At 35.4% G+C, this 18,925-nt stretch overlaps 1 protein-coding gene across 8 annotated transcripts in view; it reads right to left on the reverse strand.

Moving 5' to 3' along the window:
* The window catches only part of LOC118274874 (T-box transcription factor TBX3), a 106,554-nt gene that overhangs the window by 65,558 nt on the left and 22,071 nt on the right, over nucleotides 1-18,925 (reverse strand). For 5 of the 8 annotated variants that reach the window (XM_035592628.2, XM_035592630.2, XM_035592629.2 and 2 more), the window contains exons 2-3: nucleotides 3,046-3,159; nucleotides 665-818 (exon numbers count right to left, since the gene is read on the reverse strand). In XM_035592628.2, coding sequence (XP_035448521.1) covers nucleotides 665-818; nucleotides 3,046-3,159 — 268 coding nt within the window. Of the gene's footprint in view, nucleotides 1-664; nucleotides 819-1,529; nucleotides 1,644-3,045; nucleotides 3,160-18,925 lie in introns of all 8 variants that reach the window. The other 3 variants (XM_035592632.2, XM_035592626.2, XM_035592631.2) reach the window with 1 other exon arrangement.

Here is an 18,925-nt window from a genome sequence, read left to right on the forward strand (position 1 = left end):
TTAACAACGAAACGATACAAAAATTAAAACCTGTCAGAGAAACATAGGGCTCCCTATCAACACGCTATAAAAAAAAACCTTTATACATTTGAAGTGTACGTTTAACATGGTGATAATCTATAGAATGAGGTAAGACGATGGGCACCCAATGTAAATATCAGTAATAACCGTGACTCGGACAATGGGACCCCGCAGACAGCGACAGGGGGCCTAGGGACCCAACCTCGTTTTAATTATAATATCACCCACATTATGAAACTTTTTGTCACAAAAAAATAATCAGACTGCTACTTTTCGGATGCAGTTGTTGATTCTATTGTTGGTAACTATTTTTGTGTGTAAATTGTTCGTTGTTGACTAAGGATGCGTGAAGTGGTGTATAATGGGGGCTTAGGAGCCGTGGTTTGGTAAAGGAACCGAAGTTTTTGAGGCTGTTTTGTAGCATTTTGTTTTGTCTGTGTTACAAGTTTGTTTAAGCAACTTTTTAGCTAAGTTTCTGATGTTTAGAAAGGTCGTTTTGAATTATGATGATTAATTTTTGTGACTGTTTATTCTTGGTCTGCTTAAGAAGAAAATACTTAGGCATATTAAGGTTTATGGTATGAAAAAACGTCCGGTTCCTTTCCCCCACAGCTCCGCAGCTAAAAAAGAAGTCGGTACTCACGAAACCATGCTTGTCACTTATGTTGTTCGTCAGTTTCAGCTTGTGGAAGGAGACCACCTTCTGCATCCACTGCTCGCCCGTCGACGGCGAGTCGGGGTGGATGTACATCCTCTTCGGCATCTCAGGGTCTGCCTTCCCAGCCACCATCCACCGACTCCGAGAACAAACGGACAAATTCAAGAACACACGATAACCTTCGCCTTCCACTAAATTGACTTAATAAACCAATTATATCAATCAAAGAATTCTATTCGTAATTGTAAGAAAGTACTGACCGATTGACACGAATTTTTTAATAGTTCATTAACTAATGAAAATTCTCGATACAATTGATTGATTGATCATCATTGGTCTCAGAAATCAATTTTAATTTGGCGATATAATCATTTACTTCGAAAGCAACCTTGTGATCGTTCTCAAGCGTTAGACATGCAGTGTTTATTAATGAAATACATGCTCTAAGTGATAGAAATAAGCAATGAAATGCTAACAACGGTGCATACGAAACAATGTGAATGAAAGATCTGCGTGCAACGATTATTCATACCGGAATGTGCGATGTCAAAACAAAATGTATGTAAATTGTAACAGAATATGATAATGCGGTTAAAAAATGGACTCAAATCCCCAACGATGGAATCTCGTCGCAAAATGTAACTCGCAAAAGAAAGAACAGTAAATATAGGTGGCATTGTCCCCGAGCCCTAACCTGAACGCAGATCTCAAACATCACACACAATTGCAACAATACGCATGCTTCTTGCCTCACGTTTATCAACGAATTACATTAAAATAAGATCAACTATCTTAGGCCCGTGTTCTACAATTTTCTTATTTTAATTTAATTCCATCTCTTTATTTATACCTGTTGTGGAATTTGTATCTGCAATCGTCGGCAGCTACGATGTCCATTAGCAAAATGTATTTTGCTTTTTTATCAAGACCAGAAACGCGAAGTTTGTAGGCAGGAAACATACGTCTGCAAGCAATCGAGAGAAAAACATGGGTTGGGACTTGTTCTTTTGCGACAACGATTTGACATCACGTCGATTGTGAGACATGTTGCTGAACTAGTTTCACTTTTTACGTTCATGTACTAAGAAACGCGTGTTTAGCTTGTGATCTTACGCCGTTTTTAATTAGCTTTTATTCATTTCATATCGCCTTCATAGACGAGTGACCGACAGGTTTACAGCCGAATGGATTATTCATTAGAACGCTCGAGTTTCGCATTGTTTTTCGTCTAATCAGAGCTACGCGATGAGGTGTCATAAACCATTTGCGACAAACAAAAAGCCCATGTTTCCGCCACGAACGACCAAAAATGGCGAGGAGCGCGTCCATTGTGCGGTTTTGCAGTGTCGCGAATCGTGACCAACGCACGTGATCAAATGCGGTGTTACACCAACTTACAAGAATACTGCACCGATACAAGCAAGTCCGAGAAAAAAACCGTCTGGACCTCGTTTAGAATCCCATCTCGTAATTGGTAAGTAATTTATGTACGAAAGATTTGTAATAATTAATTACCATATTAACGGCGCTAGGCGGCCGCCTTTGTCGGCGTCTGTATCGGTTTACGGCTGACTCACAGTCGCATTTTGGACCGGAATGCTCGGGTCGTATTAATTAACGGATATTAAATCGAAGTTTATCGGCCGCATCTCGATGTTGCCAAACCTGCGCCCGTTTGATACTCCGAGTCGATCCGACTGAGCGAGGATCGAACCTTATCGCGGCTTGTCATCGGGAATCAAACAATGTACGATCAAATACGATGATTATCGATTTCAGATGCAGCTCTGAGGGATGTGCACAGCACCCGGAAGATTCGTCTTATTTTTTGTCATCGAGATCTCCCAAGGAGATTGTCGCCGCGAGTTCAGCTCCAATTTTAGTTAATTTGGTAGAACAGTACGAGTCGCGTCGGTATTTCTCACCTCTGGTGTCGGCCCGGCTTTTTACATTACCGCTGCGGCGTTTGAGACAAAGATATTTTAATGATATTACCCATTGGATGCGAGTTGAATCCTTAATCGTCGGATCCTGGCGGAGTCCAGTTGTCGTGCGATGTCGTTGCCCTTAAATTAAGCGTGTTTCGTACAAATTGTTTGAGCGCAATTAACTAACGCATCGGAATCGTTTCGTGATGGGAACTAGTGCATTGCGTGGGGAGAATCACAAGCTAAATGAAAACAAGCGTGTAACGGAACGCTGTTAGAATGGAATGAGCATCTCCAATCAACGGTGATATCTATAAACGTGGAGCCGACAATGTGGCGTCAGGGCGACGCCAAATTCTCGGCCGATGTACATTGAGAAGCAGACACGTGAAGACGAGGGGGGTGATGTAGTCCAGCAGGCAATGGTTATGGGTCTACCTGTTGTGGAACTTATATCTGTAGTCGTCTGCGGCGACGATGTCCAGCAGAAGGATGTATTTGGCCTTCGCGTCTAGTCCAGAGACGCGGAACTTCATTTGAGGGAACATTTGTCTGCAAATTGTAAGGGGTGCTGAATAATGTCCCAAATTGGCGGTTTGCTGTAAGGATACACATAGAAACAACTTATATCTAATTAAATAATCGGTATCGCTCGCTACCTGTGCCTTATGAGAACAGATAAACCTTATTGCTAAAGTTGTGTGTGTGATACGAACTTAATCGAATGGATTTTATAGACGATTTCGCAGAAAAATGTTTCGGTAACGTGTCGTCGTGTCTCGATCGTATTTCATAGTATTGCAAAATATTAATGGGGAACTATTTAAATTCTAAGATTCTCCGTAATACCTTAAAGATAAAAGATCTCTTGATCATGGTAAAGTCGAAATTAATACATTTTTCCAGCTTATCAAAAAGACTTAGAGACTGGAGCCCTGGACATCTTGACATCATCAAGAGCCCCCATCTAGGAAGCGAGTGGTTCGAACAAGGATAATCAGAGTCTGACCAACTCATTAGGACCTTATTTATAGACTCTACGTGATGCTTAACCGACAGCTTGATAGATGTCGTGCCGTCTCCACACATGATCCGAATGCAGATTTTATAACTTATGCTAACAATACACGCATCTCTTTCTCTCCTCTCAATTTAGACAGAGAGGTCCGTTTCACCGTTTTACCAGCTATCTTTTAGTATCTGATTTTGAACACTGAGTGGATTTTGAAATCAGGTGTTTAGTGCATCCGGTTGCGGTGCTTTTTTTATTGTTTGTATGTTTTAGTACTGTTACGCGACCTCGGCGTAATTTGGATAGATTATACGCTCTATTTAAATTGCCATTAGGTACAGTATAGGTTTTACGATTCGGTGTCAAGCTTAAGTGCTTTCTTATATGTAAGTTATCTAGTAGGTGGTTTTATGTCAAGGGATCTTGTTAAGATACTAATTCTTGAAAATTAATAGATTTTCAAGGATCAAGTTTCGCAAGTTAAAGTTTAAAGTTTTCTGGCAAATCACATTCAGTGAAATAAGGTTTGTAGTGACGCATGTCACAGATGACAGAAGTCGCACATAGACGATCGACGAATTAATCAATGGATGACGTCATAAATCCAACATTGTATATATAAAGTTTATATGCGAATAAACATGGATAGACGAGCAACTGTTTGGCAGAAAGCTCACCAGGCACGATCACCACACTTGGTCAGAGGATCCTCTCCTTTTCTTAGGGAACTTTACTCTCTGTTACCTCAATAAAAAGTAAATTACTTTCACCATTACTGGACTCTATTGGAGTAGGTATCTAAACATAATATTCTCGAAATACAACTCTTATAACTACGAAAATAGGGTTCAAAATCACACATTATTTAGCAAACAGCATTTAATCAACGCTTAAACAATGCGTATGAGTACTTAATCTAGCCAATTAGTAGGTACCTACTATTCTAATTATCATTTTAACAATCAATTAGACTTCAGTTCAAATGTATTAAATGCCTATATAAAATTACAATCGGAATAAATGGTTTCATAAACTAATTAGTGTTGTTTTTACCATAGCTTATAGGTACTTTTGTAAAAAGTAGACAAGTGATTGTTTATGGTTAGACATCTGTCAATAGAAATATGATTTATGGTTTTTTTTTTATGTATTGAGTAGAATGTATATTGATTTATTATAATAATATGACGTATAGGTATGTCTATTTTATTTTATTTACTTTTCCAATTAGAGAATTATGTTAAATTTTAATGGAATTAATTATTACAACTGTATGTGATTAGAGTATCATAACTGGGTACACCAAATAGCATTTCTTTAAGCTTCTATCTCTTTGGTATTACTTAGAATTAACGTGAAAAAATATCACTTAAGACTAACGAAATTATCTGAAAAAACGGTGGGAATATGATTATTGTTTTGACAACTTTGACAGTTTTTTTTTCGGACCATAGACTACTGCACTACTTACAACAACTGTCATTATAGACTTTCATTTGGCAAATACAATAAGAGTATCAGTTTAATACAACTATTTTTATTAGTTTTCAGTTATTGTATTTTTAATTTCTTGAATCGTAATTCTGCTTACTTGCTATTTCAATTTACTTTCGACATTGGCAGAATAGTCGTAATGGGCTGTATTTGCCATTAACAAAAATATAATAGACTTTCATTTGACTACTAAGAGTGACAGTTTAACGTATTTTGTTACTAAATATTATAACAACTAAGTAGCCGTTATCCGTTTTTATTTATTTATATTTATAAAGCAGCTAGTTGTAAGTTGTAACTCTATACAATCGTTGTCGCTTGCAACCACTGTGTAACATAATATGGCCCGTTATTTGCAAACCTGTAGCTCGTCGATTTATTCTACTTTACGCTTTGATTTTGTTAAGGGAAAAACGTAAAATATTGATATTAACGTTTATGTTTAAATTAGGTATCTCTAGGTAAGTAGAGGTACTAAATTATCGTCTACTAGATTGTAGTAGGAGTTTGCGATAAGCGTTTTGCCAAAAGTCACATGTTTTGGAATCGTAGAATGCAGTATTTTTATAAATGGGAATTGCATTGAGCGCAGCAGTTAAATTTGGTAACAGACACTCAAGTAATTTTTTTCTTTCTTGAATGGAAACCGACTCTCCTTAATACAGTGACTATACTACATAGTCAAATTAGACATCCTAAATAATTTTCACCATTCACTAAAATGTCAACAGTTAAAAAACACATCAAATGTGACATTTATTAACAAACAGAAAACTTAAAAAAATAAACGAGCGATAAAAAAAATATAATAACACACATACATTTTCAAACTAAACATTATAAAATCAAGTATTCTAAAAGCGGCAACCATTTGCAATTTTCCCTTATAACATAACACGGCTTTGAAAAGCGAACTATTATTACGGAACCGTCATAATATTGAAATGATACAAAATTATAGACATTGTCAATCAAATGTCAAACGGTAGCGTTCACACTCCAAAGAGGTTGCATACCGAGAATTATAGTCTGGCCATAGACAATATTTATTGGCAGAATGTGTTTTATTATTGGTTTGTGTTGCGTTTTGTTGTTCGAATATTTTATTGTATGTAGGTAATAAATATATTGAATTATACAAGATTGCGTGTTGATTACAATTATTCTTTTAATTAATTAATTGATAGCTTCTATTTCTAAGTCTGTTGTAAGTGTTTAATCTTTTACACTTGTAATTGTCAAAGTATACCTTATTCTTCTTTGCTTAAATAATGAAGTTGATTTAGATTATTATTAAAATATTTGTATAGTATTAATTACAGTCTCAACATTTCTTTTTGTAGATTGGAATGTTAAAGAAATATTGAATGGAAAATTTATAGATAAACTAGTTATCGATTAACCGGGGCTCCGGCTCAAAAAGCAGGAGTAGGAACGGGATGGTTTTTAGTCAGTAAGAGTCTGACATTCTCCCTCGAGCCGCGAGAAAAGTCATTGGATGATTTACCCCCTTAAAAAAGGACTAGTTATTAAGACTGTCCATCGTGACATGACTTTATTACTTTGTTAATGTAACGCATTCCCACTGATGACATCATGTTCAGTGTAACGATACTGATTGACTGGGCAAAGTGATGATGTGTGAATACATTGCATTACTGCAGGGTTTAGTCGGACATCGAAAATAAAAAACCTAAAATCCGTTCATTTGTTTCGAAAACTGAAGTGCTAGGTTTAGTTTAGCGAGCCAAAGATCTTAATGTGTTGACTCAGATCTGATCTAGGTAATGCATAAAATATTTTTTATGATACGTAATGACTAAGTTTTTCATTGTGAATCATATTTTTTATGTAAACGCTTTGTATATGATACGGCAAAAACTTTTACAGGCTTTGAACAAGCTATCAATTTTATCATATTTTTTCCAATAACTGTACTCTACACGTGTTGCCAAGTTTCTTCTACGATAGAATTCTCATTAATTATGAAATATCAAACGCAATGAACCATTAATAAAACACTAAACGCAAAAACATCAATAGCGAAGTGAAAAAAAAAGAAACTATAATTTTACATGAAAACTTTTTGCTAAAACGATCCATTACCACAGCTTAATTGCGTGTTAAACGAAAAAAAAAAAAAAATACAACCAGAGAGCATAAATTTATCATTTTTGACATGTATGTCAAAATGGCGCCATTTTATGCTATGTGTGGTGATTAATTAAAAATCCCTCTTTCAATTACGGGGCGCGATAATTGGTGTAGTAGTGGAAATTTTCGCTTTTTTTTTTAAAAGTGCAGGCGGTTGTGGGGGTGTTCTCTGCACATTGACGCATTCTTGCGGCTTCGTTCGAGTACGGTGGGTGGCACTGTACTTTACTTGACTAGCGCTAACCGGGCGGTTAAGTTGTGGATAGTTTTGTACTATGCAACTGTGGATTAGGTGTTAAGGTGTCTTGTAAGATGGTTAGGTAGTATTTGTTTGAAATATGTGTCATTTTTAGTTTAAACTAATTTGGAATTAATGACATTTTGATTTTGACCACAAATTAGGCCCTATCACTCAAATTGTCAACAATGCACTTATCAATATATCTGATGATATCCTCATTATTCATATAATAATTCTTGCCCTAAGATAAGTATTTGTATTAACAAATACTCACACAGTTAAAGTTATATAGAAACTCAAACATACATTACTCAAATCATCACCACATTCTCACAAACTCTAAGCCCCACAACGAAACAAATTAATCCTAGTTTAACCACTAGTACGCGTCACATGGTGCCACCAGCCGGTCACTCCACCTTATCTTGCAACGAAGCGACGCCTGCACTACACACATGTATAACTAAATCAATGGCGCCTATTGACACCGAAACTGACACGGAATTTTCGCATTTCGCAAGAAATTTCGCATTACGTGATGAAAATGGCGTTATTTGAGTAATGTGAGAAGATGGTGCGTGGAAAAGTAAAGGGATTGATTTTATTTTTTGGTTAGTAGAGTTTATATTTGTATAGCAATTAAAACTGTAAGCACAGCTCCGTAAGACACGTGGTGATGGTAGAATAGAATACTTTATGTCACCTCACCTAGTCTTCTTGCGAATATCATAATATCCTATACATTTGACAGATACAGAGGGCTTAGTACGAGTTTGTTTTATGTTTAACGCGCCGAACGCGCTCTCGTTTAGTATTCAACGTAAAGCAAACTCGTACTAATGGTACAGAGCTGCAGTGTTCTCAGATAGACCAGATTTTTTTAAATCTTCAATCTTCACTTTCAAGCATGAAGATAATGACAAATATCTAGCCTTTATAGAAGATGTTCATAACCCAGTAGTGGATTACAGTCTTATATGAACCATATTTTGACATGAAACAATACCTTACTAGCGATAAATGACAACACAAATATAAATTCAGATAATACATCTAGTTTTTACTCAAATTACAATTCCATAATAGACAGCTATCATTTGCAACACATGAATATTACAAAAACAATTGAATAATATTTACACTTCAAAACCGTAGAGCAAAAAAAACTTAATAGTTCTAAATTTAAACAGCTGTCAGAAAGAAAATGGCGGCAAACGATTAACATACAAGGTGTTGAAGCTAGTTTCTAACGCGTAAATAGTATTAAAAATAATTTTTAATAGTCGAAAATGGAACGAATTAAAATTCCAAAGATTAAGGCTGAGGCATGCCTTCACGATGGCTTTATAAATAAAATTGGCGCTAAAATATTTCTTTTTGACATTCTATTTTTTAATTAAATTGTTTGACTTATGTCACAATTATAGTTGGAGGTTCTTTAGAACCTAATAATTTTAATACTTTTGCCGTCACTTAACCCAGACCTTATCATTTGTTTTCAATATTAAATCGTTACTAAGGAATAGTTTAAGTAATCATTAATCGTCTCTGAATTTACGCTATCGACTATCATGTGTTAAGTAATTATAAATAGCAAACTTACTACATACATGACAACAATTGATTATAATCACATATAAATAAGACATAGTAAATGATAAATGATATTTATTTTGCAAATAAGTTACAATGTAACTCTTTTACACGTCAATCTCTTAAATAACTAGATGAGGCCGGCATTTCATTGAAACAAACTCAGAGGTCATAGTCTCTTTTAAAGTCCACACAAAATCAATTAAAGATGTCGGAGAAAAATTGACAATTGATTAACTAAAACTAAATTTTCGAAGTGTTCAGAGCGTTACAACAACGTAAAGCAGTGTGTCACTTCTAGTCCAACTATAGCAGCGCCATGTGTGGTACATCCGACCTCTAACATAGCACCTCGATCGCCTATAAAGATAAGCCGAATTCCGCTACCGAACACCATCTGACTAATTAATAAAAAATAATTAAGGAATTTATACGGCCCCCATACGTTAGTTTACTTGAGAGAAATGTTTTTAGAAAATTAGGCAGGTAAGACGTATTTTTGTTATAGATGAGATGTAAAGAAAAAAAGTTAAAGACAATTTTGTTATGTTGGCAATAATGGTTTTACGTCAAACAACATAACCTTTTTGGCGGAAAAGTTCATGTTTGTAAGTTGGTAGTACAGACTTAGTCTTGTTAGTATCTGTCAAAACACTTATTTGAAATTAGAAACTTTTCTAACTACGCTTCGCTAGTGCTAGTGCCACACACTAAAACTAAAACAGTAAGTTTAAAGTAGTTTGAAACTTTGCAAAAGTTAAGAGTAAACATAATACCTAATTTGATTTAATAACGCCTCTATACCTAAGTCAATAAGGACTGTTTTCAAAACACTTGAACCGTGAAAAATTCTCAAAGCAAACTCACACACAGAAAGTAAATTAAACTTCGATAAAAACTGAAGTATCCTATCTATTTACTTAAAACAATTTTGTATTAAAAATCTCGACATTTCACACAGAAAACTTAAAAAAAAAAAACGAAACGTCAATTTATTTGACACAATAAAACATGACGAAAACACCATAAAGTTGCGCCTTTATTGTTTTAAGGCAAAGGCAATCGTCCCATACAGCCAGAGGTTGTATTATAGATATTAAAAGGACATTTGATGGCCCTGTGATTTAAGACAATGTGTGAGCCGTAAGTTTTAAATAAAAAATGCTATAAATAATGGTTAACAAAAGCGTTGTCATCTCGTTTCCTTATCCGAAGGCTGACGGTAGCTTTGATGACCGAATTGGAGGTGTGGAGTTGCCTTTGTGACCACATTTTTTTATTAAGTTTAATTTCGATGTGGTTAAACTGGGTTACTGTTTTAGTTGCAGTTTTGAAGGTAACTAGAAGCTATTTAACGTGTTTAAACGTCTCCATGTATTTTAAAACTGTGTAGAGTAAAGAGAAATGTCTTTATAATTCCGATACATATTCAGTAAAGCGAAATCAATAACCAAAAACTTACACAAATCATAAAACGAAAATCATACAGAACAATGTACCAAAACTAAACTTTCTTTCACAAAAAATAAATAAAAATTAAAATAAAAAAGTGAGTTCGTCTCCACGCCAGCCAGTAAGATGATAGATAAACGGCTTGTAAGTTTCGTACGGCGCCACACTGGGGTGGCCTCCCGTAACTAAAGCATGTATCTAATAATGAACCTTAAACTTGATTCCCTATCTCATTTTTAGGAGTTAAAATTCCAGTAGTTACTCTCACTGCAGTTAAGTGTTGTTCAAATTTGTATGTTGGTACTATTAGATTAAGTTTATAATGTTGGTACTATTAGATTAAGTTTATAATGTTGGTACTATTAAATTAAGTTTCTAATGTTGGTAGTATTGGATTAGTGCTGTGATTTTTTTTTCAAATTCTTTTTTCGAATTGATTTAAATATGGAGAAGGTTGCACTATTGGATGCCAAAATCATAATTGTGTTTGACTTAGTAACAGAAAATCGCCTAAAAACTAGCATTTGTCAAAAGGGATAGATTTTGAGCATTTTTAGCCGCATCTAAGCTCGATAGTACGATGACCTTAGAAAGCTTAGATAGGGGCAGACTCGGTGCAACTCGAATCAGGTCATGCAAAAAGTGCGAAGACATATACGCTAGATTTCATAACTAAAAGCTATGAAACTAGAGAAGGTAAATTTATTAGTAAACATACATAATTAAATGTAAATATTGATCGAGTTTTAAAAAAAGAACCGTAGCCGCCATTTCTTTCTTACCATTGGATTAGAAGAAATAGTTTCTTTTCTTTTTATTAACTAAGTGGGTCACCTGATGGTAAGCGATCAGCGCCGTCCATGGACACCCGCTACACTAGAGGAGTCACAGGTGCGTTGCCGGCCTTTTAAAAAGGTCTTTCTTAGAGAAAAGAAAGTGTCTAGTATAGAGTACCAATTTTGATTTTTGCTGCACCAAATGATAACTTATCTCACAATACTTACCCATACGAGAAACCAAGACACAATCTTTGCTCAATCCACTTTAGCTCTGAAGGTCTACACGAAAAATTATAGCAACAGCAAGCCTTTTAATTACGAGAACTTAATTAATATGGTAGACAACGCACCGGACGAACCTTACAAAAACATTTGCACCTGCATTCAATGTTGGATTGTTGGCTGTTGGCTGTTGGCCCTAAAAAGGTACAGCTTTGATTTTAAACCCTTTTCTGTGGTGATTAAAGTTGGTTTTGGGTTGCAGTTGTTGAATTTGGTTGTTGGTGACAATTTTAATTGGTTTCGTTAGGCTGGGATTTGTAGTTGAAGCACTATTAAGAATCTTAGTAGTGTTTAAAATTAGAAAAAGGTTACTTTATAAATGTTACAAGATAAATAATCGTTTTACGTAAAACTATGGAAATAGCAGATCCAGATTTAAACTTCACCAAAAAAAGAAAAAAACTAAAAATAATAACACTAAAACGCCTCAATCAAATTTTCACGCGCGATTAAACGGCTGGTTATGCCCAAACCGACAACCGTGATAATACTGAACGGGCAATAAACAAAACAAAAAACTAAAATCATAAACACGAACCCGAATCAAAAACATCAATAATAACCCTTCATGGCGTCACAGACGTTTTTATCCCAAGAAAAAAACGCATGAAAACAGATCGCGGGCCTTTTGATCCGTGCCACGACAAGTGACGATTAGTTGCAGCGACAAAAAGATGTCGAAGTTGATGTCGTTGTCATGTCGCAGTGTCGCGAAGGCGTCGTCGATGGACCGCCAGATAAGGTATGAGTAATGATATACTTGAAACACCACAATCGTTCCTTACAAAACGTATGGTATCTACTATGGTTGATAACGTTTAGGATAATGCTTTAGTTATTTGTTTTTCAAGTAATGATGCTGATAAGTTTAACGATGGATTTTATGATTTACTTGAAGGATTGTTTGGATTCTTTAGAGTTGAAGATGTGGAATTGTCATTAGAGTGTTCAGATCAGGATGGTAAACTAGATTCAATTAATAGTGGTTTAAGAAGTCATATAATTGTTGAAGGAAAGTTCAGAACAATGTAAAACAAAGTGAAATTGCCACTATAATTCGTAAAACCATTAAACAAATCAAGACCTAACGGAACCAACTCCTTTTTATTACAACACTTGACCCACAAAATTAAAATACAAAACCCACTAATCGTCCAACAATTAAACGAAAAACGTGATGGACTTACTAAAATAATCGATTCACTTTCCAAAGTAATCGACTAAACGTAATCACATCACTAAGAGAGCAACGAAACCTTTATTTGGCGATTAATTAGAATTAGCCAATTAGCCAAAGTCACACATACCTCGATCTATTTACGTGACGAGCATACTTATGTATCGTTATGGTGAGAATCTGAGGCGAACGTGACAAGCCTACGAATTCGTCACATGTCTTACGTCTTATGGGACGTCTTGACATTATTAGAGTACTCTGTGATTTGTGAACATGTTAAAAAGGCAAATTAGATGTCTATGCTACAATGTAATGGACGGTGAGGACGATGACACGGTCGAAACGGACATTTTTTCCTCAAACAGGTGGACAAATTGATGAATTTGTTATGTAATGTTGGTAGCGCATTTAACTGTTGTGGTTAAGTTTGTATGCAAATTTTAAGTGTGTGAGAAGCTATGAGAGACATCAATCTAGCCGATGATATACCTACGAGCAATAGAAGATTGCATTAGAATTAAAATTGAAATTGTCAAAAATATTACCAACTTCAAAATAATAATGATGACTACTAAATCATAAGTAGCAACATAAAGAAATAAATCGTTATCAATCGCGCGAAAAATTTCGAAACATCGTAGTTCCATGGAATTAGCGCAAAATTTGAACAAAAAAAAAAAGAAAGAAAAACGGCGACGCGCGAGCCACAAGCGGGAGGGAAAAAAATATAAAACCTAAGATGGCGGCTTGCTTACGACGAAATGTCGGGAATGTGTCCACGTGGAGCCGAATTCAGGGCCGAATGTAAACGCTCCCGTTCTATATGCTTTATTTTGGATGTCTCCCATTTGTTATACATAATACATGTAGGGTCCGTATCGCGGGATCGCGACTGTCAGAGAATTTTCGACGGCGCCATCCAGCCCGCCGCGAATACAGGCTGATGTCGTTTGGGGCTCAACAATAAAGCGTGAGAGCGAAATAAAGGGAGACAGGAATACGATAATAAGAAATGTGGTACACGCAACTTAAGAGAGTAATATTATTATTGGGAGACATGTTTTTGTGTAAGCAATTTTAAACAGGACACTAGAAATTCGTACCATGATAATAGTAATGTCATCAAAATAAACATGAACATTAAAACTAATCCTCAAAAAGTTTTACTTAAAACAAATCTCACTATAATTAAATCAGTCATGTAAGAACATAATTCAAAAGTGGCTCCTACTTTTAGTACCATCCTCTATGGTCCAGATAGCGGTGGATCGAACAGAGAAAGAACACGACGCGACATGAACTTATGAGTTAAACTCGCTGTGACTTTTTGTTTCGCTCCGAACGCGGAAAATTAGCTTTGTGAACAAATACGCTCAACAGACTGTAGTTTAAAGAGCAGACAGAAGTCTTGAAGTTATGGTGGAGAGTTTGGATTAGATGGTAAACTTTATGGTGTTCATTAGAAAGATGAATGTTGAAGTGTTTGTAATGTCTGATAATGACGTGAATAAGATGATTTTTTATAGGACAAGCCCGCCACTACCTCTTAAACCACTATAACTCCTGTAGCCAGGATCTGTAGATATCACCATGAAAACACCGGAATACTGAAGTCCGACGCGTCTAGGGACATGAATCATCATGTCTTGGATCCCGCAACGAAATAAATTAGAGGAGAAGAAAAGAAAACGATAGTTTGAGAACAAGATGAAATTAATAATTTCAAAGAAGTAGGTGATTCTATCTAACACAGTTAGTTATAGTTGCAATAAATCGATAATTTTTGTCACACACAAACATAAATATCATCATTTCTAACATCAAATATATTCTAAAACGATAAATATACAAAAAAAAACACAATTAAATCATTCAGCTCTTGGTTTTCTAGAAATCCTTGAGTTTCGAACTAATTTTAAGACGCATCTACTTTACTTATTTGTTGCCATTCGTTCTGAGTAATCCTTGGAGATGGGAAACTGGGTGGCGTCACCAGAATACAAATAAACCAGGTAATGTTTTAGAAAAATAAGCAAAATTCGCGTAATGTACGCTTGTCACGTGGCATTTGAGGTGAAGATGGAAAATTAGCAAGATTTAAATGTAGGCGCGTCTGTAATTTATTTAAGTATGCAAATTTAGCTTTAGGTGGTTTCTTGCAAGTCAAATATTCGGTTTACGTGATAATCAGCTTGTGTGAGAATAATTGCTAATTATTTCGCGGTATTGCTTCGATGCTCGCGGCCCGTGGATAATGCTGAACGTATCCAAATCGGGTATAATGCCTATTATAGCTGTTTTTTTATGTAATGATTCTAAGAAGTCGCCAGTAAAGTCTGCATCCGTGATGAGTTTTGAGAAATATAACTGCTTTTTATTCATTAAATCATCTTCTTTATGTCAATCTATATCAATAATCAATTCTAGATGTTTCATTTGCAAGATAGCCATAAATAAATGTCTATTCTTAAAAATCTGTATATCAATAAACTTCAAAGAAATTCAACATCACACGACAAAACCTTGTCTTTGACGAAGTTGAAACCAATAAATAATAGAAGCAACCTTCGAAAAATTAAGTGCATTATGGCCTTCAAGCTGCAAAGTGGCATCGAACAGAAAATTGCCACTTACAATTGCTAGTGTTAGATTATATTGAAGTTATATGCACGCGATGTCAACGATTTATTCCAATGGTTTACCCGTCGTTTCTTTTATTTAGATACAGTACCTTCTTTAGTACAGGTAGCTAAACAAATGTTTCTCTGTTTTGGAGCGTGTAGGTGATCTTTTTTCCTGAATATCTGAGTAACTGTAATCTGTGAGAATATAATTTTGCATCATTATAATCTTCCTTCAACACTAAGCAATTGATTCTTATCTCATGGTCTATAATCGACGATGCTACTTCATATCAGATCTCTAATCGTCAAAGTCGATATTAATATAAAACATAAAGGTACCTAAAGTACATGATACAAAAAACAGAACACTCATTTAAAATAACTAACACAAATCCCCATCTAACAAACAGCTGCATCAAAATCAGGCGACCCGTTTCCTAGATACGTAACACACAATATACATAATTTACTCCTAAATAGGCTGAAAAGACAAATTTTTCTCACAATAAAAACTCATATGCATTTCAAATTGTGTTACATTTGCATCTAGTTGTCTTTCCTTTTTTTATATGGTTTTTATGCTACTTAATATTCACCGTTTATAAGGGCGCCTGGTTAAGTTTTTAATTTATTTAATTGTGTTAAAAATATGATAAGTATGCTCGTAAGCTTTCGAGTGCTAGTTAATTCTTTTATCGAATAGGCAAGGGTGTTTTTAAGCCAATGGCAACATTGGTAAGTTCTATAGCTTAGAGGGGTGGACTGCCAACTATTTATTCGTCACGAACTAACTTTTTAGTGGAGTTCTGTTTTTTAATGAATGGTGTTCCCCAAGGATCGATACTTGGACCAATGCTATTGTGTAAAGTACAGTATAAAAATCAGTGTTTACTTAGAATAACATTACTTAATAATTTATTAGTATCAACAAACGCTATATGTCTTGGAGACAAGTCACATCCGGGTCGGCACAATTGTTACAAACGAATTCTTAACACGCATACTTAATGTTCTTCAATCGACGCCTCGTCCATCTCACTTGGGTATTTCGGACATATCGGCTGATTCGCGAATACGTGCTTAGATTGCATAATTCCGTCGGTTTATTTGGGTTTCCTGGTTATTAGCAATTGTTATTAGTTCTTGGAGACTCTATGTCTGGCGGCTCTGTGATTGATGGTGGTAAACTCGATGATGATGTTGATGTTACATTATGGAGATGTGATGCCTCATCGTAGATTTGATATAATTATTACAGCATAATGTGTTGTTCTTTACAGTAAAGGATAGACTGGTATAGATGACCAAATGTTCATGTTTTACTTGAAAGAAAGGAAGAAAGAAAAACAGTCGTCTAAACTATGTGCTAGTTCGAATACATACCAATAATACTTTTCCCAACTCGAGGATCTCAAAGTCATTATAATTACTGATCTAGATCAGATGCGATGGTCACTAAGATACAAGCCAAGTAATTGGAACAAAATTACTAATCTCCGTAGGTATCTATAAATAGGAATTGTCATCTCAATTGAACAGAGGGAATTAGGCATTGCTCCATTGTCTGGAATCCGGTGTATGACAGGATCGTCCTCCGTTGCATGACTGCATAGAACGGAATATTTGGCTCAGTAACGGTAGGTGGGTACTTTACAAAGATATACTTTTATCGGTTCTTCATCTTTAATCATCATGCTTACTAAATACAGTTTTGAAACTTAGTTTTCTAAACTGTGAGTTTAGGTTTCTTAAGATGTTTTCCTTCAGCGTATGTTTGTGGTATGGTGAACCAAAACAAAGTGTACTTATTTACAGAATCAAGTGGTAAGTAAGATCACTCCACGGTTTTAAATTTTAAGTCGTGTTTTAACTGACTCGTCATTTCAATATCATCATCAACCTAGTAACACGGGCTAAACTAACATTTGTTTTTTTTTATGGAATAAGAGACAAACGAGCAAGCAGATCACCCGTTAGTAAGCGATTAACAACACCAGAAGGGACACAGGTGCATTGCCAGCCTTGGAATACGCTTTCCTTGAAGTTTATATTTTTCTTGAACATCTACATTGTCCCTACCCTTTCGTGGAACCAGTCAACTAGCTTGACATTTTACCTAGCACAACGTCACAATGCATTAGCTATATCCCTGAACCGTTTACAATCATCAGTCGAAGCACGTCCGTCACACTCAGTTGATTCAGTCGCTACTGAGCTTACGGACCGTGCAGATGTTTATTTGAAGCAAACCATGAGACTAGGTTCTCAGTCGTTACTGATGAAATATCTGTAGAAGGCTGGTTATGACCAATAGGTCAGATCTGGTAGGATATACATTTAATGGTAAAAAACGTAATTTTGACATGGTTCATCAAGTGTTCGCTAGTGAGATTAATTTTATTAATAAACCTTATGTATTGAGATCTATGATCTATACTTACAGCAACAAAAATGACATTAACCTTTTGAACGCCAATGGCATGAATAGATGTCATGCGCAAGCGTGCCCTGTGCGCCACCGACATCTATAGATGCCAAGAAACAGATCACAGAGAAAAACAAAATAAACACATTCGATAACATTTTGGAATCCCTAATATTTTCAGGGTTATTTCGTTGAATTTTTATTTTTATTTTAATTTTTATTTTCGTTGCTTGGCGTGGAGGGCACAGCGAAGCGTTTATGCTCTGGCGGTCAAAAGGTTAAGCTATGACTGAGACTCTTAAAATGGAAATCATAATAACTAGTATGAAAAAATCAGCTGTAGAAGTAAATTTGAAAGAATTTTCTTTAGTCACTTGTACGGTATGACATCACACACAGACCCTATGTCATTAGTTGTCTACAGAATTCATCAACAAGGCAAATAAGGTCCATCTCTATCTATAAATGTATTTGGAAATTAAAAGCCATTGTAATTTAGGCATCCATTCCTAAAATAACCAGTAAATACAATTTAACGGTTCTAAACAAATAAATTGAAACGTTATAATGTCGGGTCTTGTCGTAAAATGAAACAACACCTAATTAAAATATACGAAACCTTTGCTTTATTTCTGAGAAACGACTAATAAGACAAACAAAGTTAGGTAGGTACCTACTCCACGTGATTATTATATTGAGAGGTGTAGGTGTGAGAAAATCATAGACATATTATGTGTGAGAATTCTAAAATAAATGTAATTAAGATGTTTTTTAGCTTTCAAAATATTTCATTACATAGTAAATATTGCATATTTTTGGAGCTCTGGAGCAGTATCTAGCCTTTACCCCCGAGCATTTATAAAAAGACTGATGACTGTTGATGAAGTGAAAGAGGTATGTATGTAAGATTCGTAGCAATTGGCGTTCCATAATTTCTGCTTACCACCATGGTAAACAGGCGTGAGGTTATGTATGTAAGGAGCAGATCTATAAAAGGACTCGGTGCCCCTTTTAGGTGAAAATGGTGACCATTGTCGTCCACACTCCTTAGTCTTTCTCCCCAAAAAATGTGCATTTTCAAGGTA

This window comes from Spodoptera frugiperda, chromosome 11 (genome assembly GCF_023101765.2).
Source record: "Spodoptera frugiperda isolate SF20-4 chromosome 11, AGI-APGP_CSIRO_Sfru_2.0, whole genome shotgun sequence".
In the NCBI taxonomy this organism is placed as follows: Eukaryota; Metazoa; Arthropoda; class Insecta; order Lepidoptera; family Noctuidae; genus Spodoptera; species Spodoptera frugiperda.